The sequence below is a fragment of the Rattus norvegicus genome, chromosome 1 (genome assembly GCF_036323735.1).
Source record: "Rattus norvegicus strain BN/NHsdMcwi chromosome 1, GRCr8, whole genome shotgun sequence".
Lineage (NCBI taxonomy): Eukaryota > Metazoa > Chordata > Mammalia > Rodentia > Muridae > Rattus > Rattus norvegicus.
This window is the reverse complement of record NC_086019.1, coordinates 61,532,814-61,556,144: the sequence shown is the minus strand read 5'-3', so window position 1 is coordinate 61,556,144 and position 23,331 is coordinate 61,532,814. Positions and strand designations below refer to the sequence as shown.

The following is a 23,331-nucleotide window of genomic DNA, read 5'->3' as shown; positions in this document are numbered from 1 at the left end:
GTCAAGGCCTTCCTTCCAGCTAGGCCTTTGGATCTCCAGTGCTAAACACTGTCTCTTCCTTTGCAGAAGTGAAACATAATAAAAATTCACACTTCACAGTACAGTGAATAGCAGTAATCGCGAAAGGTGTAAATAGAACAGATGAGTACCAGAGTATGTGGATTGATGTTATATGAAATGTGTGTGGATCCCATGCAGTGTCCTCTTCCATGTTCCTACATAATGAGCAACGACCCTGTACAATTTCTCTCTAGACAGAACCATCTGGAATTCACTCACTGAGGGACTTATGCCCTGGAGTGGCAGCTACAGGTAGGACTTGTGCAACCATGTCACGAAGCGAAGAGACAGAGATGCATGGATTAAATGGAGAGAAGCAGATTGGAATGGTGGAGAGGCTAACCTGCCAACAACTCCAAACCCCCAGCATGATGACAATGGAGAACAGCGAGCAGTTTCCCAGCCAGCCTCACTCTCCATAGCCAGACTTCTTCCAGTCCTTCCATTTTCCCAAGGAAAGAAAAGTTCAAAAAGCAGGGACAGGGAAAGAAAAACTGCTCTACTCCCAGGAGCCAAGGGCAAACCACCTGGCACCTCCCTGTCTGAGCCCATAAGCAGCCACAGCCCAGTCCTGGGATCATCTCTAGAGGCTCAGGGACCCAGGCAGATGAGCCCTTGAATCACAAAGGGTTCCACTACAGCATTCTATGGGTGTCAGTCCTGAGTCCCTGAGCCTGAGGTGCTCTGCACAGCTATTCAGAGAAGCCTTCTCCTGATCTCTGTACAAAGATCTCTGTGTTGGATGTCAGAGGAGAGTGTCCACCCAGCATGGGTTGGGGCTCTGGCCCTCTAATCTGTTGGTCCATGTTAACTTCTCCACAGAGAAAGCTTATGAGCTTTGCTGATGCATCCATTTGGCGTTTGGGGGATTCAAACTCAAGTCTCTGCCTAGTCCTGCAGCTTTGTCTCTGGTGTTTGATGATAACCTAGAGCCTTTCTGAGGACTTATGAGAACAGTGTCCTCTTGATGTGTCAGTTTAGAAACAGCTTTGTCTTTAAAAAAAGAAAACTATACCATCAGTTTGAGGCTAATCCTTCAGAATTCAAAGATAACGTGACACCCTGAGTGTATACATGAGGACTTTAAAGCAGGATGCAGAGTAGACATTCAAAACAGAGAACTATGGACAGCTAAACATCTTACAGGGTTTTATTTCTAACAGCCTAAAGTCTTTCCATAGCCCATAGAAGCCACAGTCTCAGAGTCCTTCCCAACCATGTCTTGACAGGTCCTATTGTGACCTCAAGAGGAGCGATTGTGAGGCGGCCCAGCAAACACATATTAAGCTGTTGCCAGGCCTAGAATTCTTTGAGTGCTTTGAGAGGAGGTGTGGAGTGGAGCCCTCTGTGACTTGGTTGTATCTAGTGAGCTGTGTGTGGTTGTGTCGAATTTTACTGTACTGTGTATATGTGTATGTATCAGTGTGTGTAAGAGAGTGTGTGTTGACAGATTGGCCTGTGTGTGAGTGCGTGTACACTTTTGCCTGTGTGTTTGTCAGTATATGTAGGAGTGTGTGACTTTACAGGTTTGTATGTGTGTATGTGTTTGTATGTGTGTATGTCTTCTTGTGCGTATGTGTATCCCTGTGTGTATGTGTGTATGTGTCTGACGTGTGTTTTTCCAGCTTTGCTTGTGTGTAAGTATGCGTGTTTTGTGTGAATCTGGGTGTTTGTAAGAGTTTGTGTGAGTATAAGTTCACTTCTGTGTAGTTCTGTGTGTGTGCCTGTGTGTGTGCCTGTGCCTGTGTGAGTGCCTGTGTGTGTATGTGTGTGTGTGTGTGTGTGTGTGTCTGTGTGTGCACGTGCCCATCCCCTTTTGCCCCTTGTATCTATATTACCTGCACCTCAGTGCAAGAGAGTGTAGAGGCCAGAAGTCACCCCGGCTGCTGTTCCTGAGGTAGGTTCTCAACCTTATTTTCAAGACAGGCTCTCTCACTGGCCTGCAGCTGCCCAAGTATCTGGGCTGGCTGACCAGTCGCTCCCAGGCATTTGGTATGCCAACCCCATAATATCAGTTTAAAGGCCTATGGAGATGGCTGGCTGCCTATTTCTTGATTGATTGATTTTTGGATGACTTCAAGAGAAAGAATTAGGTCACATATTGCCACGCCACTGGCTATTTCCTTATTGGGGTTTTGTTTTTTGTTTTATTTATTTATTTATTTATTTATTTATTTATTTATTTATTTATTATGGATTGCTGGTTTCATTTTTTAGTGGTTTTTATGTTCTCACATGCTATATTACTGCTTTGATTATTTACGGTTCTGCATTCGGATGATTAACTCTATCTCCATTTTCTTTTTTTTTTTTTATTAACTTGAGTATTTCTTATATACATTTCGAGTGTTATTCCCTTTCCCGGTTTCCGGGCAAACATTCCCCTCCCCCCTCCCCTTCCTTATGGGTGTTCCCCTCCCAACCCTCCCCCCATTGCCGCCCTCCCCCCATAGACTAGTTCACTGGGGGTTCAGTCTTAGCAGGACCCAGGGCTTCCCCTTCCACTGGTGCTCTTACTAGGATATTCATTGCTACCTATGGGGTCAGAGTCCAGGGTCAGTCCATGTATAGTCTTTAGGTAGTGGCTTAGTCCCTGGAAGCTCTGGTTGCTTGGCATTGTTGTACTTTTGGCGTCTCGAACCCCTTCAAGCTCTTCCAGTTCTTTCTCTGATTCCTTCAATAGGGGACCTATTCTCAGTTCAGTGGTTTGCTGCTGGCATTCGCCTCTATATTTACTGTATTCTGGCTGTGTCTCTTAGGAGCGATCTACATCCGGCTCCTGTCGGTCTGCACTTCTTTGCTTCATCCATCTTGTCTAATTGGGTGGCTGTATATGTATGGGCCACATGTGGGGCAGGCTCTGAATGGGTGTTCCTTCAGTCTCTGTTTTAATCTTTGCCTCTCCCTTCCCTGCCAAGGGTATTCTTTTTCCTCATTTAAAGAAGGAGTGAAGCATTCATATTTTGATCATCCGTCTTGAGTTTCGTTTGTTCTAGGGATCTAGGGTAATTCAAGCATTTGGGCTAATAGCCACTTATCAATGAGTGCATACCATGTATGTCTTTCTGTGATTGGGTTAGCTCACTCAGTATGATATTTTCCAGTTCCAACCATTTGCCTACGAATTTCATAAACTCGTTGTTTTTGATAGCTGAGTAATATTCCATTGTGTAGATGTACCACATTTTCTGTATCCATTCCTCTGTTGAAGGGCATCTGGGTTCTTTCCAGCTTCTGGCTATTATAAATAAGGCTGCGATGAACATAGTGGAGCACGTGTCTCTTTTATATGTTGAGCTTCTTTTGAGTATATGACCAAGAGAGGTATAGCTGGATCCTCAGGCAGTTCAATGTCCAATTTTCTGAGGAACCTCCAGACTGATTTCCAGAATGGTTTTACCAGTCTGCAATCCCACCAACAATGGAGGAGTGTTCCTCTTTCTCCACATCCTCGCCAGCATCTGCTGTCACCTGAGTTTTTGATCTTAGCCAATCGCACTGGTGTGAGGTGAAATCTCAGGGTTGTTTTGATTTGCATTTCCCTTATGACTAAAGATGTTGAACATTTCTTTAGGTGTTTCTCAGCCATTCGGCATTCCTCAGCTGTGAATTCTTTGTTTAGCTCTGAACCCCATTTTTTAATAGGGTTATTTGTTTCCCTGCGTTCTAATTTCTTGAGTTCTTTGTATATTTTGGATATAAGGCCTCTATCTGTTGTAGGATTGGTAAAGATCTTTTCCCAATCTGTTGGTTGCCGTTTTGTCCTAACCACAGTGTCCTTTGCCTTATAGAAGCTTTGCAGTTTTATGAGATCCCATTTGTCGATTCTTGATCTTAGAGCATGAGCCATTGGTGTTTTGTTCAGGAAATTTTTTCCAGTGCCCATGTGTTCCAGATGCTTCCCTAGTTTTTCTTCTATTAGTTTGAGTGTGTCTGGTTTGATGTGGAGGTCCTTGATCCACTTGGACTTAAGCTTTGTACAGGGTGATAAGCATGGATCGATCTGCATTCTTCTACATGTTGACCTCCATTTGAACCAGCACCATTTGCTGAAAATGCTATCTTTTTTCCATTGGATGGTTTTGGCTCCTTTGTCAAAGATCAAGTGACCATAGGTGTGTGGGTTCATTTCTGGGTCTTCAATTCTATTCCATTGGTCTATCTGTCTGTCTCTGTACCAATACCATGCAGTTTTTATCACTATTGCTCTGTAATACTGCTTGAGTTCAGGGATAGTGATTCCCCCTGAAGTTCTTTTATTGTTGAGGATAGCTTTAGCTATCCTGGGTTTTTTGTTATTCCAGATGAATTTGCAAATTGTTCTGTCTAACTCTTTGAAGAATTGGATTGGTATTTTGATGGGGATTGCATTGAATCTGTAGATTGCTTTTGGTAAAATGGCCATTTTTACTATATCAATCCTGCCAATCCATGAGCATGGGAGATCTTTCCATCTTCTGAGGTCTTCTTCAATTTCTTTCCTCAGTGTCTTGAAGTTCTTATTGTACAGATCTTTTACTTGCTTGGTTAAAGTCACACCGAGGTACTTCATATTATTTGGGTCTATTATGAAGGGTGTCGTTTCCCTAATTTCTTTCTCGGCTTGTTTCTCTTTTGTATAGAGGAAGGCTACTGATTTATTTGAGTTAATTTTATACCCAGCCACTTTGCTGAAGTTGTTTATCAGCTTTAGTAGTTCTCTGGTGGAACTTTTGGGATCACTTAGATATACTATCATGTCATCTGCAAATAGTGATATTTTGACCTCTTCTTTTCCGATCTGTATCCCTTTGATCTCCTTTTGTTGTCTGATTGCTCTGGCTAGAACTTCAAGAACTATATTGAATAAGTAGGGAGAGAGTGGGCAGCCTTGTCTAGTACCTGATTTTAGTGGGATTACTTCAAGTTTCTCTCCATTTAGTTTAATGTTAGCAACTGGTTTGCTGTATATGGCTTTTACTATGTTTAGGTATGGGCCTTGAATTCCTATTCTTTCCAGGACTTTTATCATGAAGGGGTGTTGAATTTTGTCAAATGCTTTCTCAGCATCTAATGAAATGATCATGTGGTTCTGTTCTTTCAGTTTGTTTATATGATGGATCACGTTGATGGTTTTCCGTATATTAAACCATCCCTGCATGCCTGGGATTAAGCCTACTTGATCATGGTGGATGATTGTTTGGATGTGCTCTTGAATTCGGTTTGCCAGAATTTTATTGAGTATTTTTGCGTCGATATTCATAAGGGAAATTGGTCTGAAGTTCTCTTTCTTTCTTGTGTCTTTGTGTGGTTTAGGTATAAAAGTAATTGTGGCTTCGTAGAAGGAATTCGGTAGGGCTCCATCTGTTTCAATTTTGTGGAATAGTTTGGATAATATTGGTATGAGGTCTTCTATGAAGGTTTGATAGAATTCTGCACTAAACCCGTCTGGACCTGGGCTCTTTTTGGTTGGGAGACCTTTAATGACTGCTTCTATTTCCTTAGGAGTTATGGGGTTGTTTAACTGGTTTATCTGTTCCTGATTTAACCTCGATACCTGGTATCTGTCTAGGAAATTGTCCATTTCCTGAAGATTTTCAAATTTTGTTGAATATAGGTTTTTATACTAAGATCTGATGATTTTTTGAATTTCCTCCGAATCTGTAGTTATGTCTCCCTTTTCATTTCTGATTTTGTTAATTTGGACACACTCTCTGTGTCCTCTCGTTAGTCTGGCTAAGGGTTTATCTATCTTGTTGATTTTCTCAAAGAACCAACTTTTGGTTCTGTTGATTCTTTCTATGGTCCTTTTTGTTTCTACTTGGTTGATTTCAGCTCTGAGTTTGATTATTTCCTGCCTTCTACTCCTCCTGTGTGTATTTGCTTCTTTTTGTTCTAGAGCTTTTAGGTGTGCTGTCAAGCTGCTGACATATGCTCTTTCCTGTTTCTTTCTGCAGGCACGCAGCGCTATGAGTTTTCCTCTTAGCACAGCTTTCATTGTGTCCCATAAGTTTGAGTATGTTGTATCTTCATTTTCATTAAATTCTAAAAAGTTTTTAATTTCTTTCTTTATTTCTTCCTTGACCAGGTTATCATTGAGTAGAGCATTGTTCAATTTCCACGTATATGTGGGCATTCTTCCCTTATTGTTATTGAAGACCAGTTTTAGGCCGTGGTGGTCCGATAGCACACATGGGATTATTTCTACCTTTCTGTACCTGTTGAGGCCTGTTTATGACCAATTATATGGTCAATTTTGGATAAAGTACCATGAGGAGCTGAGAAGAAGGTATATCCTTTTGCTTTAGGATAGAATGTTCTATAAATATCCGTTAAGTCCATTTGGCTCATGACTTTTCTTAGTCTGTCTACATCACTGTTTAATTTCTGTTATATTCATATTTGGATGTGAGGATATGTTTGTGTGCTTTCATTCTCTTTGTTTTGTTGCCAAGACGATTAGTTTCTTGCTTCTTCTAGGGTATAGCTTGCCTCCTTATGTTGGGCTTTACCATTTATTATCCTTTGTAGTGCGGGATTTGTAGAAAGATATTGTGTAAATTTGGTTTTGTCATGGAATATCTTGGTTTCTCCATCAATGTTAATTGAGAGTTTTGCTGGATACAGTAACCTGGGCTGGCATTTGTGTTCTCTTAGGGTCTGTATAACATCAGTCCAGGATCTTCTGGCCTTCATAGTTTCTGGCGAGAAGTCTGGTGTGATTCTGATAGGTCTCCCTTTATATGTTACTTGACCTTTTTCCCTTACTGCTTTTAATATTCTTTCTTTATTTTGTGCGTTTGGTGTTTTGACAATTATGTGACGGGAGGTGTTTCTTTTCTGGTCCAATCTGTTTGGAGTTCTGTAGGCTTCTTGTATGTCTATGGGTATCTCTTTTTTTAGGTTAGGGAAGTTTTCTTCTATGATTTTGTTGAAGATATTTACTGGTCCTTTGAGCTGGTAGTCTTCACTCTCTTCTATACCTATTATCCTTAGGTTTGATCTTCTCATTGAGTCCTGGATTTCCTGTATGTTTTGGACCAGTAGCTTTTTCCGCTTTACATTATCTTTGACAGTTGAGTCAATGATTTCTATGGAATCTTCTGCTCCTGAGATTCTCTCTTCCATCTCTTGTATTCTGTTGGTGAAGCTTGTATCTACAGCTCCTTGTCTCTTCTTTTGGTTTTCTATATCCAGGGTTGTTTCCATGTGTTCTTTCTTGATTGCTTCTATTTCCATTTTTAATTCCTTCAACTGTTTGATTGTGTTTTCCTGGAATTCTTTCAGGGATTTTTGTGTCTCCTCTCTATGGGCTTCTACTTGTTTATTTATGTTTTCCTGGAATTCTTTCAGGGATTTTTGTATCTCCTCTCTATGGGCTTCTACTTGTTTATTTATGTTTTCCTGGAATTCTTTCAGGGATTTTTGCGATTCTTTCAGGCATTTTTGCAATTCCTCTCTGTAGGCTTCTACTTGTTCTCTAAGGGAGTTCTTCATGTCTTTCTTGAAGTCCTCCAGCATCATGATCAAATATGATTTTGAAACTAGATCTTGCTTTTCTGGTGTGTTTGGATATTCCATGTTTGTTTTGGTGGGAGAATTGGGCTCCGATGATGGCATGTAGTCTTGGTTTCTGTTGCTTGGATTCCTGCGCTTGCCTCTCGCCATCAGATTATCTCTAGTGTTACTTTGTTCTGCTATTTCTGACAGTGGCTGGACTGTCCTATAAGCCTGTGTGTCAGGAGTGCTGTAGACCTGTTTTCCTCTCTTTCAGTCAGTTATGGGGACAGAGTGTTCTGCTTTCGGGCGTGTAGTTTCTCCTCTCTACAGGTCTTCAGCTGTTCCTGTGGGCCTGTGTCTTGAGTTCACCAGGCAGCTTTCTTGCAGCAGAAAATTTGGTCTTACCTGTGGTCCCGAGTATCAGGTTCGCTCGTGGGGTGCTGCCCAGGGGCTCTCTGCAGCGGCAGCAACCAGGAAGACCTGTGCCGCCCCTTCCGGGGGCTTCAGTGCACCAGGGTTCCAGATGGTCTGTGGCTTTTTCCTCTGGCGTCCGAGGTGTGTGTGCAGGGAGCAGTCTCTTCTGGTTTCCCAGGCTTGTCTGCCTCTCTGAAGGTTTAGCTCTCCCTCCCACGGGATTTGGGTGCAGAGAACTGTTTATCCGGTCTGTTTCCTTCAGGGTCCGGCGGTGTCTCTGGCAGGTGTCCTGCTGCTCCTGGGCCCTCCCCCACGGGAGCCCAGAGGCCTTATACAGTTTCCTCTTGGGCCAGGGATGTGGGCAGGGGTGAGCAGTGTTGGTGGTCTCTTCCGCTCTGCAGCCTCAGGAGTGCCCACCTGACCAGGCGGTTGGGTCTCTCTCTCACCGGGTCTGGCTATCTCCATTTTCAATGTCCTGCGGTTTCATCCTTTTACATTATTCCTGTTTCTCTATTTATTGAGTACAAGCAATCATTGGCTTAGACTTGATACAAATTTGCCCTTTGTGACACTTTGACTCTTCGGCCTTTGTTTAAGGTTCACTGTTCACTGATATTTAACTGCCTTATTCCTTGTGGTTGGTTAATTTTAATTTTCAGTATTTTGCTCTGGAGAGTTGTGGATTTTTGTTGATCACTAGGTCCTGAAATTCAATGGAGTTTTCCCTTAAGTGTTGGCTTTTTATATTTGTTTGTTTTGTCTTATACTAATTCTTTCTCCTCTCGTTTCTTTCATCTGTTTTTTTTTTCTTCAATGAACATCTATTCATAGTATTGACCATCTTTGGCCGCCCAATCCTATTGTAGTATGACGATTTTTATTTTCATCATTGCATTTAGTATGTGTGTGCTCTTGGCTTTCTCTTTTGGGGTTGGTTATTTGGGTGGCTTTTACTTATGACTCTTCATATTTTCCCCTTAACTTTTTCATAATTTTGCTCTATTTTTCTAGTCTAGTTTTTACTTTGTCTTTGTTTGTTTTTTTTCTTTTTCTTTTGTTTGTTTCTTTTAGGTACCACAAGTGTAATTTTAGCTCCTATATTGCTCCATCTTTTTCATTATTTGATTCCATTTTTGTTATTTTTAGGTAGCATTAGTACTGATAAAATGCCTACAGAGACTGAGGAGGAGTTACCAACCCCTACACCCGAGCCCAGTATCTCTGAGGAGGGCAACTTCCATTCCCAATACCAAGTATTGGGGACAATTGGGCAAGGGGGCAACGCCAAAGTCCTCCTGGCCCACCACCGGCTCACAGGAACCCCGGTGGCTGTCAAAGTTCTGCGAAAGGACAAGCAGTGGTTCCAGCCAGCCATGATGGAAGCAAACATAATGAGAAAGATCAACCACCCCAACATAGTGTCTCTCATACAAGTTATTGAAAAGGAAACGAGAATATACCTCATAATGGAGCTGGTGGAAGGCCAAGAACTCTACCAGTACATCAGAGAGTCAGGGCACATAGAGGAGGATGAGGCCCGGCAAATATTTGAACAGATATTGTCAGCAGTGAGCTACTGCCATGGAAAGGGGATTGTTCACCGAGACCTCAAACTGGACAATATAATGATTGATAAAAACAAAAAGGTCAAAGTCATCGACTTTGGGCTTAGCACCCAATTTCAACCTGGAAAAATGCTAAACCACCACTGCGGCACGTACTCCTTTGGTTCCCCTGAACTCCTCCTTGGCCATCGGTATGACGGGCCGAAGAATGATATGTGGATTATAGGAGTGGTCTTGTACTGTATGGTAGTGGGAAAGCTCCCATTTGATTCAGTGATCATCCAAGAACTGCAAAGACAAGTAGTGGCAGGGGTATATCCTGCTCCCTGTGGGGTTTCAAAAGAACTGGAGGACCTCCTTAGTAAATTACTGAGGGTAAATCCCAACTTTAGACCAACAGCAAGAAAGGCGATGAAACACCCTTGGTTCAAAGAACACTGGAACGGATTGATAGGTCCCTATGAAGAAATGCTTCCCCTCACACCAGACCCGGCCATTTTGGATGCCATGAAAAGCATTGGATTCCAAGCCTCTGTAGTAAAACACTCTTTAAAACAAAGAAAATATAATGAGGAAATGGCAACTTATTTCTTTCTACAAAAGCAGGCTCTCCAGGGGGATGGCTGCACAGCCCAGGCACAGCAAGTGAGTCCCGTTGCAGCACCATTCCCTAGCCTTGATCCTGCTGCTGCTTTTATATTAGAACCAAAGAGGAGTGGAAGCCTGCCAGTCCTTGGCACCTTGCGGGTGTCATCCTCCCATGGTCATGTATCTCACTATGGCCAGAATGCTCATCCAAAAGGAGGCAAAAGATCCACTGTGGCTGGTCGTCTCAGGCCTCTACCGATGACACCTACACAGGACCACTATCACAAATGTGCCGTGAGTGTCCCATGCATTCAAATAACAAGCATCTTCACTGAGAAGAGTAGCAATAAGGAAATCAAAGAAGACAACCCACTCTCCCACAGAGCCCCATTTGAGGATAAGCCCATCCCCAGCAGGGTCCGGCACAGAGGTTTTAAGGGGTGGACCAGGAATATAGCAAATGCCCTGATAAAGATGTGTTGCTGCATGCCAAGGAGAAAGAAACCTCGCCTGGGGCAGAACAGAATCTCCCCCCAGAAATGAGCCACAGGGAGAGTCCAGAGAACAAGCAGCAGGCATAGCCCAGGTACCTTTGTGCTTTGTCCTTTTCAGTTTGCTCTATGCTGGTCCTTCCTCTGTCTCTGGTTTCCATTTTCCCCACAATTCTTACCTTGTATCTGCTCTAAGATCTTTATGAGGTTTCCCCAACACCAAGCCTTCTCCCTCTTCTTGATTTCTCCTCTTCCCAGCAGGGACCCAATAGGATTGATGAGTTCCACACTCTACAGAGTTTTCTAGTTGGCCCATCCCTTCAGATGGACTCCAGCTCCCCCTTAGGCCAATAGCTCCCACAGGGTGAGGACAAGAGGTTCATGGGCTCATGGACTCCTCCAGGGGCTACTGATCTTTTCACATGTAGTCATCAATCACAAGTGCTGCAGAACAGAGTCTTATGTTTTCAAATGTAACATCCCATTCCATTAAGCCTCAAAACTAATTAACAAGGTTTGTCATTGAATAAGTATCAACAACCTAGTTTGTGGGTTATAGTTGATGGTCAGAAACCTGCATGCATGCATATTATTTTGCATACTGTTTTTTTTTGTTCGTAAGACCTAGTGATCTATTGAATTTTATAGGTTGTAGTTCTAAATGGTTTCTTTCAAAGACCTCCACTGAGAAGTAGAAAAAAGAAGTTATAATATAGTAAGGCAAATCAAAGCCCCAAATGGTAAGCTAAGAATTCTACCTCACTGTCTTTTTTGCTTGGAATAAATTGTCTTGTCTATTTCACAGTGTCATCTGGAAATTCTTTCATGTCCTCAGTATAAACAGTAGGTGATTTCAGACACATGGCAATGTAAAAGACACCAGCAGAAACTACAGCAGCAACAGGAGTAGCAACAATAGCAGAAGCAGCATTAGGCACAGCAGCAGCAGGAGGAGGAGAACGAGGAGGGTAGGAGGAGGAGGAGGAAGATGAAGAGAGGAGGAGAAAGAAGAGGAGGAGGAGGAAGAGAAGGAAGAGGAGGAGAAAGAGGAGGACGAAGAGCAGGGGGAAGATTTTGATTCCCTGTCCCCGTGAGAATTGCTGATGACTACTTCTGGACACAGATATCATGCTGAGAACTGTTTATCAAAATGATTTAACAGAATATTAATTTTCATAGAAGACATGTCAATGTTCCTAAGGGCATGCAGCCCGGGAAAAGAGAGCAAGATGGCAGAGGCAAGCAGTGTGGAATGTTCTTACTGAGGAAGACCTTCTCAAAGCTGATGATGTAATAGGTATGAAGGAGCATTTCATGGGAGTCACGGTCCCATGCCCCTGTGTCAGGGCACACAGAGCTCCTAGCCTTGCATCCTGCGTGAGAGGGGTCCTGGAATATTCCCTGATCCCATCAGGGTCCTGGATTGCATGGTTCCCCCTCAGTTATGGTCCTCCCTGTGCCTCATGGGGTACGCAGCTTCTATGGGATGAACTTATATCAGTGATTAACTGGAGCTGGACCACAACCACACCACAGGCAAGCCCTGGACACTGAGGACATTAAGAGCAGCAGACAACATCTCCTCCACTGCTTCTGACTCTGCTCCACAAGGCAAGGCAGCTCCCACACAGCAGGCATCCAGCCTAACTCCCAGCAGGGAGAGTGTGAGATGTCTGTGGATGAGCCCACAGGGACTACAGGATTCTGTGGGAAGACATCTGGTAGGTTCTGGAGCAGCTGCAGCAGCCAGGACACATGAACTACAGTGGAGGTGAGCTATAGGAACAGGTAGCAAAGAGCCTGATCTGGGGAATGCTGATCTGAATCCCTGGGTGCAGGCTGGAATGGTCACTCAGGGCTATTAGAGTGAAGGCCAGCCAAGGGCATACAATGTGTCACTAACATTCTCAAAGTCTTGTACAGGAAATAAACCACTGGCCTTGACCAGTAAAGTTGAGTCCAGACTCATGGGCTACAGGATAGCAGATTGAACTGAGTCTGAATTCCCATGAGTATGACCTCTGGCTTCTCCCTAGGCTCAGTATAGATGAGCATGAGAAGGCACCATTGCTGTGTTTGCAGGAGTAGCAGAGAGCTCAGAATACATGACCCACTCCTAACCCAGACTGGAGCCACTCTGGGGAGGAGATGGCATCATTTGAGAGATGGGCTTATGCGGGACACTGTGCTCTGGTTTGTGGCACATACAGCTCCTGTCTTTCTTGCTGACAGTTCAGATCCTCAGCTGGCCTCATCACGGACAGTCCCATGAGGAGTGGGTGTTTGTTTCCTGCTTCCCAGTTAGGGCAGGAACAAGCCCAGACGCAGTGAGTGAGGACAGTGCTTCTGTCTTGACCCAGCTTCCTTGTCCTCCCCCCTCCCCCAACTCATATCAGGAGCCACCCAGAGACCTTCATAGGAGTGTGGGTCATGTTAATCGGAATGCACAGCTGGAGATTAAATTCTGGGTAAGGTCTCCATACAGCCCTGGTGGCTCCCACACCCTGCCTACCTAAGTTTTCCCAATTGGGTCCTCAAGGTCGTGGAGAATCTTCTACAGGCTGCCATGAAGATACAGCCAGTTTCTTGGTAACATTGTGTTTAGCAGAGGTTCTCTGCTTCAGGCACAGAGACTTCCAGTGAGAGGGTTTGCTGAGTAGCACACCAGGACCAGAAAAGTGTAGAGCCCTCCAGTGGTAGACATGAAGTACTGCAGGAGTTTATTTCCTGATTTCTTCACATCTACCTTGTTCTAAAGGCTTTTTGTCAGACACATAGGGACCTAAGAAACTTGAGTTTGCAACCCCATAGGGAACCCAGGACACTAAACCATCAGCCCTGTTAAACGTCGGCAGAGGACAGTCTGGGATCTATGTTTGTAGAATGGCTCTAGAGTAGAATGAAGACTGATTGACCAGCCAGTCAAGGAGAGTTAGGGACAGTTAGAGACTTGGAGGAGAGCATGAGCGGCAGACACAGCAGAGTCCAGGCCAACAGTGGAACCAGTTCATTTAATAGAGACGCATATGCCCTCCCAAAAGGCTATCAGCTTAAGGCCCTGCACTGAAGACCTGACCCAATAACATGCCCAATTTACCCATCACCCACCTGTGGCTTGTGGAGGGTCCTCAGGGTAGATCCTAAAGTCCATCATGGCTGAAAGGCAGAAGTTTGCACATCATTGCAATGTGGAGGCTACTCTCTGCTGATGGGACCCACACAGTCTGTGAAAAAGTTTGCTTAAGTGAAAGTTGGCCGTCCTTGAACTCTCTGGTCTTCCAGGGTAGTTTGTGTTGACCACATGCAGAGTCATTCCTGAAAAACATAAGTGCCAAAATTCAACAATAGGGAGAGAATCCTGTGCCAGATGGAATCCTTCAGGCCAGTGCGGATTTAGAGACATCCTATGCCATGGCATGTAGGCTCCCAAGGACTTCTAGGATCAATGTGAGCCACACAAGAGCCCACAGTCCATCCTGGGAGAACATTAAAGTATCTGGAATTATCAGGGACCCTAAGGTAGGTTCGTCAGGATATGGAGCTGATGCATGGTGGGATGCTTGGAGGATACAGCCTAAGGCAATGTAGAGGAAAGTGTGTTATGAGAGCTAAGACAGAGCAACCACACTGTCTGAGAACAAGTTTGCTTAAGTGAAATTTGGCCGTCCTTGAACTCTCTGTTCTTCCAGGGTAGGATGGCCTATCGGGCCCAGGACAGAGCGACTATGCCAGAATCAATGGTCTATAATAGAGATGGAGAAGGTGTCAGGATGGGACTTGGGCAGTGGATGGAGCTCTATGACTGCAAAGCCTGCCTAGGCTCCAAGGACCCAGAGCTGGCTGCTGCAGGAAGTCCTAGATCACAACTCTGCAGTTCCTCTTCCCAGGTCTTGCTTTTAACTACTGGACCCAACACAAAGCCTCCCTTGCAGGCTTACCAGAGCATGAAAATGAAATGGCCACCTCCTGTAACAAGGAAGACTTCTAGAAGAGGAAGTAGACATCAATACATTCACAAAACCTTCAACTCGAAATCTGTCTTGCCAATAAGTGTGCAGGGATAAAGGTAAAGCAGATATTGAGGGACCAACCAATCAATGACTGACACAAAGTGAGATCTGTCTCATGTGACAGACACAACCTCTGACGCTATTTATGATATTCTTTCTGATTTACTTGCAGACAGAAAAGTAGCACACCTGTCTCCAGAGGCTTCACTCAGCAGCTGAAAGCCACAGCCAATCCTCAGATGGAGCTCGGGAAGTCTTGTGGAAGAGTGGGGGAGAGTGCCAAGCAAACTGGTTGGGTTAAAACAATACAAGAAGTCCCCTACCGTCAGATACCTTGGACCATGGAGTATGCTAGAGCCTGTGCAACCAACCCCAGAGCCGGGTTAGCTATCTGCCGTTGGTTTCCATGTGGGTCATCTGACAAGTAGATCCAGGACTGTCTGTCTGTGTTGCCTGCATTGGATCTGTTCCCATACCCGGACTGCCTGATTGTAAATCTGTGGGGCAGAATGTGCTCGGTCCACCTGGGACTAGAAGTCCCGGGATGGTGTGGTACCCAAGGGACTCTCCCCTTGTCTTAAGAGAAGGGAGAGCATTATGGTAGAAAGGATTTTAAGGTGGGACTGGGAAGGGAAGAGGGAGAGTGACTGGGATCAGGATGTAACCTGAATAAAGAAGAAATTATTGGAACTAAAAAAGTTAGCCTGGAAAATGGAAAGATTGGTAAGTGGCTAAGAGCACTGAATGCTCTTCCAGAGGTCCTGAGTTCAAATCCCAGCAAACACATGGAGGCTCACAAATGTCTCTAATGACATCTGATGCCCTCTCTGGTCTTTCTAAATACAGCTACCCTGTACGTATGTATAACGAATGATTGAATGAATGAAAGAATGAATAAATAAATAAATAAATAAATAAATAAATAAATAAATAAATACATTTTACCCTGTCTTAGTTATCAGGCAATGAATAAAATGTCGAGAAAATGTTCAAAACCATGTCATGGATTGCCTGGATCTTTTAGATCTGCAGGAAACATCTCAAGGAAGAACAAGAGAGGGTGGAGAAGAATGTAGAAGGGTTTGATCCCTGAAGTTCCTCAGTGTCCACTAGCACAGCACTTGTCTTTGGGAGGTGACATCTTTCACTCTTCCAGACTGTCTCACCAATCAGAATTACAAGCTCTGTGGATTAACCTGTAAGAAGGACAGTTGCTCTTGGGCCAATATGGAGGTTCCTGACCTCTCAGCAAGCTCACTGCTGCCTTTTGAGGTCTCTGGAGGGTGAGCAAAATGAAGACACACAGAGTAGCCTCAGGTTGAGTCAGCCAGGCCCAGGGGGCTCAGTGGTGTCTCTCAGATTCCCAGGCCCTCCCTGAGATTGAACACACTACACAGTGTAAGAGGATTAGGGGATAACCAGGAAATGCAGTTGCTCAGGTGTCTGGCTCTGTAGGAGGGAAATAAATCACAGTGGAAAGCTTCAGGACAGTCAGGTGACCTGAGCCCTCCACAGAGTCTAAGTCCAGACTCACAGACATTCATCTGTCCACAAGTCTCCTAAACACAGGCCTTGTCTGACCTGCAGTCCAGAGTATGTTATCGTACAGTGTCCCTTAGAGAGAGGACATACTTTCCAGTTAGGCCTCTTCTGTGTCACACTGAGACTGGGTTTGTTGTACAGGTGATGCAGATGGGGACTGGACACAAGTGGCAGTCTATCACAGATCATGCAATAAGTAAATACATAAATAAATAAATAAATAAACAAATAAATAAATAAATAAATAAATACCCACTTATCTCACTGCCTGCAATCCTCATTGTCACCACAAGGGAGCGCTGCTTTGACCTTCTCAGAAAGAAAAGCTGACTTCTCTCAGGGAAATGGATGGATGGATGGATGGATGGATGGATGGATGGATGGATGGATGGATGGATGGATGGATGGATAGACAGATAATTGATTTGACTTAATCAGTTTCTTCCAGTCCTACTTTTCTGAGCTAAACACCTTGGACATGGCTGCTGCAATTGCTTGTTCTACATTTCTGCTTTCTTTGGCTGTTCATTGAAGGGAGCCCCCTTAGAATCTGCTCCTCTAAATAAAGGCCCATCTGCGGAATGTATAGTTTCTCAGTTAGGAGCTGAGGGATTCTTGGAAGGACTTCCCAAAATCCCCTCTGGGGCAGTTCCAGTGTCCTCTACTTCAGACAGCAGCTGCATGAAGCAAACATACACCTGTCTGAACATTCCAGCTTGGGTGCACGTCACAGTGCACCAGCCCCAGGGTCCCTGTCAGTTGCACATGCCACAGGGCCACTACTACAAGATCCCTTCCCCAGGACTCCTGCCCCATTGCATCTCCCCCAGGATCCCTGCTCTGTTGTAACTGAACCAGGGTCCCTGCCCGGTTGTTCCTGGCTCAGGGTTCCTACTCAGTTTTACCTGCCCCAACGACCCTGTCCCACTGCACCAGCCTCAGGGATCCTGTCCCATTGTGCCCACCATGCTGCACTTTCCTGAGAGTACCTACTAACTGTCCCGAGGTGGCATTTTTCAAAATCTAATTCACAGATCTTGCCAGTCAGAACCCATTGTCTTTAGTAACACCAAGTAGATATTTGCAGGGCTTCCTCACCTACATTTAATCAATCCCTTCTCTCAGTTGTCCATGTGGAAGCAAAGAAACTAGCAGAAGAACATGGATTATTCATCCAGGATATCAGCACCCCTAGAATTCTCATGAGATGGGCTGCTGTGACTGTGATACAGGGGTGGCAGGGAGGCTTTGACACTGAACAAGCCCAGAGTGCTGACCCTGCTCACATGTGTGCCAGCACCTTAGCCTACCTCTAGATGTCCTAAACTCTGAGAGGAGGAAGGAGATCTTCCTACATAGAAGCTGTTCTCTGAATCTCTGCTGGCCAAGGTCAAGCCAGAGTGTTTGAACATGCCAGTTCCAGCCCCTGAGGGTTCTCTGCCTGCCTGGTGTTTTGTTGTCCTTTACGTATGGCACGGTGAAGATGTGGTCCATACTAGGAATATTTTTGTAGACAACTGCCCTTGGTTACCATGCTAAAATTCAATTAGGGACTGACAGGGACCTAAATACCAACAAGACAGTGCCAAGACCATGAGTTCCAAAATCAAGAGCAAATGGGGCCTTGATGCTATCCTGTGCTGATCTGACAGGAGTCAGCACACACAATTCTCCTGCACATCCAATGCCCCTTGGAAAAATCCTCTGTCAAGGGCAGGTGATGCCTCATGAGAATGAACTGTCAGCGTAGGACAAGACACTTGGGACTACTGTCCTGAACTCACCAGTCTCAGAAGAATGGGCTTTGAAAAGTTTTCAGAACACAGGATAGGGGTGTGTAAGCAAGTGCAGGTAATCCTTGGGAAACACATAGTTCCTGAGGAGGTTCTGAGAGCTGTTGGATCCAATCCTGGAAAAGGCAGCATTGTGTTCAGGGGGGTAAGAAAGCAGGAGCCTGCTGATGTTTTCACAGTATTGCATGGGAACAGTAACAATGCCCATAGGAGCAGGATGTCCTAGCACTCTCAGATCAATCAGACAGCCTAGAGCCTATTAGGCCCATATCCCAAGAGAATGCCGCTCATGTGTGAAGCTTCTATAGCCAGGAAGCTGAAGCAGGGAACATCGACATTGTCTCAGTTAGGGGTTTACTGCTGAGAACAGACACACCATGACCAATGCAGCTCTTATGAGGACAACATTAATGGACACAGGATTGCAGGTTCAGAGACTCAGTCCAGTATCATCAAGCTGGGAGCATGGCAGCATCCAGGCAGTCATGGTGCCAGAGTAAGTGGGAGGTCTACATATTCATCTGAAGGCTGCTTGGGGAAAATTGGCTTGCATGTGGATAGGAAAAGGGTTTTAAATCCCATGCCCACAGTGACACACCTACTTTAACAAGACCACGCCTCCTAATATTGCCACTCCCTGAGCTAAGCATATACAAACCATCATAGACATCTTGCAGGAGGGTGGTACTGTTCTATCAGAGAGAAACCTCTGCTCCAGGTAATATATTGAGGTCAACCCTGGAAAGGGCCCAGAGCCCTCCACACATCCTGGGACTCAGGGAGGCATCCTATGAAAGAGCTTTTTCCTAGAAGGACACATGGGTGTTAAGGCCTCCCTTCAAGCCAGGCTATAGGGAGTCTCCAATGCTAAACTCTGTCTCTTTGCAGAAGTGAAACAATAAAAATTCACCCTTCACAGTACAGTGAGTAGCAAAAATGGTGAAAGTTGTAAATAGAACCAATTAGTACCTGAGCATGAGGATTGGTTTTATATGAAATGTGGGTGGGTGCAGTGCAGTATCCTCCTCCATGTACCTACATGTTCAGTAACTACCCTGTTCGATGCTGCTTTACAGAGAACCATCTGGAATCCATTCACTGAGGGACTCCATCCCTGGACTGGAAGCTACAGGTGGGACTTTTGTATCCAGGTCTCCCAGCCCTGGGACAGGGATGCATGGATAAAGTGGAGAGAAGCAGACTGGAATGGTGCAGAGGTTATCCTGCCAACAACCCCAAGCCCCCAGCTGCATGATAATGTAGAATAGCGAGCAGTTTCCCAGACAGCCTCACTCCCCAAAGACAGACTTCTTCCAGTCCCTCCTTATGCCAAGGGAAAGAAAATCAAAAAAAGCAGGAGCACGGAAAGAAAAATTGCACTACTCCCAGGAGCCAAGGACAAGCCCCCTCCCATCCTCTGATCTGACCCCATAACCATCCACAGCCAAGTCCTGGGCTCATCTCTAGAGGCACATGGACCCAGGCAGATGAGCCCTTGAATCACAATCGGCTCCTCAAAAGCATCCTATGGGTGTCAGTCCTGAGTCCATGAATCGGAGGTGCTCTGCACAGCTATTCAGAGAAGCCTTCTCTTGATCTCTGTCAAAGATCTCTGTGTTGGATGTCAGAGGAGTGTCCACCCAGTATCAGTCCTGGGACTGTGGCCCTCTAATATGTTAGCCCATGTGAACCTCCCCACAGAGCGCCACCTCTCCTTGTGCAACTCCTCCTTGATCGCCTTCTATAGGAAGATATTTAGAGTCCCTTGCACGAGGCAGGGAAAATGGCACACAGCTGAGGGCGATAGACAAAGCTGGGAACACATCAAATATTGAGTTGGTGTGAGGCTCCCTAAGCCATGCTTGGGCAGGTCTGTGCCAGCGATCCCATAAGACACTTTGATTATCCCCATGTACACAGCAAGAACCAATTGCCAGGCCTACCCTCTGCCCAGAGCAAAGGGAGATTGGGACTTGGATTCCAACCTTGGCCATTATTGTAATACCTGACCTTGTAGCCCTTTCTCCCTTTGGGGCTCAACAGTCCCCCTCAAATGTAGACAGCAATGTCTAGATGGTGTTCACAGCTTTTCTTGCCTGAAACTGTGCTGTGTTTGATACTACAAACCAGGAAGTAGGGACTTGAACTTGAGATCACTGACTCAGGCTAGGGAGGACTCCAGGGCACCTGAGCTCAGCTGCAAAGGCAGAAGCTGAACCAGAGTGAGCAGAGGTGGCACATTTTGCTGTTTCTTTCCTTTTCTGCTCTCAGGCCTTTCAATGAACTCTACAGATGAGGATCTTTCCTCCCAGGCTTAGTGTCTGCAGCCATGAGGGTCCTCTACAGGGGACTCAAAACCCCAGAAGAGTCTTCAGAAGGAAAGCGCTACACACTGCTCTGCCCCCAGCACTCTGAGAAACAGAGGCCCTTTCTGGGCTTGGGCCAGTCAGTGCTCAATAGTTAGCTTCTGGCTGCACTGGCAGCTCACAAATAACACGGCTGCCTGGGTCCTGTGACCTGGCTGTCACAGACTGTGATGGAGAATTTATTTCAACTGTGTCAGCATAGCCACTCTGTTCCTTCTGGTCCCAGGTTGCACAGAGCTCCTTGTCCTTATACATGCCTGTTCCTTCACTGGACCTTAATATTTAAAGTGAGCCCTACACTCTGGATGGACTTGGTTTTCTATACATCATGCCAACCTCTGTGTGAGAGGAAGTGTCTGCCTGTGTATGCATACCCCCTTATGTGCCTAGGTGTCCATGCATACCACTACCCCATGTCCTGTCAGAGGCCATCCTCTGACAGGTCCTCACACCTGCATGTCAGACCACCTGTCTTCAAGCCCCAACCCCTCCCCACTGCACAGATGCTGAGCTTGTGGGCTTTGCTGATGCATCCAACATTGATGGGGGTTTTGGGGATCCAAACTCAAATCCTCACCCTTGGGAGGCAAGTGCTCTGCCTATCCCTGCAGCTTTGTCTCAGGTGTTTGATGATAACCTAGAGCCTTTTTGAGGACTTATGAGAACAGTGTCATCTTGATGGGTCAGTTTAGAAACACAGCTTTGTCTTTTTTCATTTTTTAACATCTGTACCATCAGTTTGAGGCTAATCATTCAGAATTCAAAGAAAAACTGACACAGCGCGCATATACATGAGGACTTTAACGCAGGAGACACAGCAAACATTCAAAACAGAGAACTGAGGAGAGGTAAACATCTTACAGGCTTTGATTTCTAAAAGCCTAAATTCTCCCCATAGCCCACAGAAGCCAGAGCCTTGAAGCCCTTCCCAACCATGTCATGACAGGTCCTATTGTGACCTCATGAGGAGCGACTGTGAGGAGGTCCAGCCAACAGATGTTAAGCTGTAGCCAGGCCTGGATTTCTTTGAGTGCTTTGAGAGGAGGTGTGGAGTGGAGCTCTCTGCGACTTGGTTGTATTTAGTGAGCTGTGTGTGGTTGTATCGGATTTTACTGTACTGTGTATATGTGTATGTATTAGTGTATGTAGGATAATGTGTGTTGACAGATTTGCTTGTGTGTGACTGTGTGTACACTTTCGCCCGTGTTTGTCAGTATATGTAGGAGTGTGTGAGTTCACAGGTTTGTTTGTGTGTATGTGTATGTATGTGTGTACGTTTTCTTGTGCATGTGTGTGTCCCTGTGTGTATGTTTGTGTCTGTGATGTGCGTTTTTATTGGTGTGCTTGTGTGTAAGTATGTGTGTACCTGTTCATGTGTGATTGGGTTTTGTGTGAATCTGGGTGTTTGTAAGAGTTTGTCTGTGTGAGTATAAGTACACTTTTGTGTATTTCTGTATGTGCTTCTGTGTGTGCCTCTGTGTGTGTGTGTGTGTGTCTGTGTGTGTGTGTGTGTGTGTGTGTGTGTGTGTGTGTACGCCGCCCGTGGCCATCCCCTTTTGCCCCTTCTTATATCTATATTACCTGTACCTCAGTGCAAGAGAATGTAGAGCCCAGAAGTCAGCCCAGCTACTGTTCCTCAGGTAGGTCATCAACCGTATTTTCAAGACAGGCTTTCTCACTGGCCTGCAGCTGCCCAAGTACCTGTGTTGGCTGACCAGTAGCTCACAGGGATTTCATATGCCAACCCCATAATATCAGATTAAAGGCCTACATAGACGGCTGCCTGCTCATGTATGTTTTTTTTTTTTTCTGTGTTTAAGAGATAGAATTAGGCCATATATTCCCAAGACCACTGGCTATTTTCTTATTGTGGTTTTGATTTTATTTATTTATTTATTTATTTATTTATTTATTTATTATGGATTGCTGGTTTCATTTTTTGGTGGTGGTTTTTATGTTCTCACATGCTATATTATTGCTTTGATTATATACATTTGTCAAGTCGGATGATTCAGTCTATCTCCATTTTCAATGTCCTGCGGTTTCATCCTTTTACATTATTCCTGTTTCTCTATTTATTGAGTACAAGCAATCATTGGCTTAGTCTTGATACAAATTTGCCCTTTGTGACACTTTGACTCTTCGGCCTTTGTTTAAGGTTTACTATTCACTGATATTTAACTGCCTTATTCCTTGTGGTTGGTTAATTTTAATTTTCAATATTTTGCTCTGGAGAGTTGTGGAGTTTTGTGGATCACTAGGTCCTGAAATTCAATGGAGTTTCCCTTAAGTGTTGGCTTTTTATATTTGTTTGTTTTGTCTTATACTAATTCTTTCTCCTCTCGTTTCTTTCATCTGACCTTTTTCTTCAAACTACATCCATTCACAGTATTGATCAGCTTTGGTGCCCAATCCTATTTTAGTATGACGATTTTTATTTTCATCATTGCATTTAGTATGTGTGTGCTCTTGGCTTTCTCTTTTGGGGTTGGTTATTTGGGTGGCTTTTACTTATGATTCTTCATATTTTCCCCCTTTAATTTTACTCTATTTTTCTAATCTAGTCTTTTCTTTGTTTTTATTTTTTCTTTTTGTTTCGTTTGTTTCTTTTAGGTTCCACATGTGTAATTTTAGTTCCTGAATTGCTCCATCTTTTTCATTATTTGATTCCATTTGTTTGTTATTTTTAGGTAGCATTAGTACTGATAAAATGCCTACAGAGACTGAGAAGGAGTTACCACCTCCTAGCCCCGATCCCAGTATCTCTGAGGAGGGAACCTTTCGTTCCCAATATAAAGTACTGAAGACTATTGGAAAAGGAAGCCATGCCAAGGTCCTCCTGGCCTACCACCAGCTCACAGGATCCCCGGTGGCAGTCAAAGTTCCCGAAAGGACAAGCAGTGGTTCCAGCCAGCCATGACAGAAGCAAACATAATGAGAAAGATCAACCACCCCAACATTGTTTCTCTCTTACAAGTCATTGAAAACAAAACTAGAATATACCTCATAATGGAGCTGGTGGA

The 23,331-nt window shown here is 44.7% G+C and overlaps 1 protein-coding gene across 1 annotated transcript; it reads left to right on the top strand.

Moving 5' to 3' along the window:
• The first annotated feature begins 1,371 nt into the window (after positions 1-1,371).
• LOC134485064 (sperm motility kinase Y-like) lies at positions 1,372-16,367 on the top strand. Its single transcript, XM_063280869.1, has 3 exons — positions 1,372-1,957; positions 9,100-10,692; positions 11,403-16,367. Exon 2 carries the CDS (start codon positions 9,120-9,122, stop codon positions 10,647-10,649), a length of 1,530 nt encoding a protein of 509 aa, XP_063136939.1. The 5' UTR covers positions 1,372-1,957; positions 9,100-9,119; the 3' UTR covers positions 10,650-10,692; positions 11,403-16,367.
• The last annotated feature ends 6,964 nt before the right edge of the window (positions 16,368-23,331 follow it).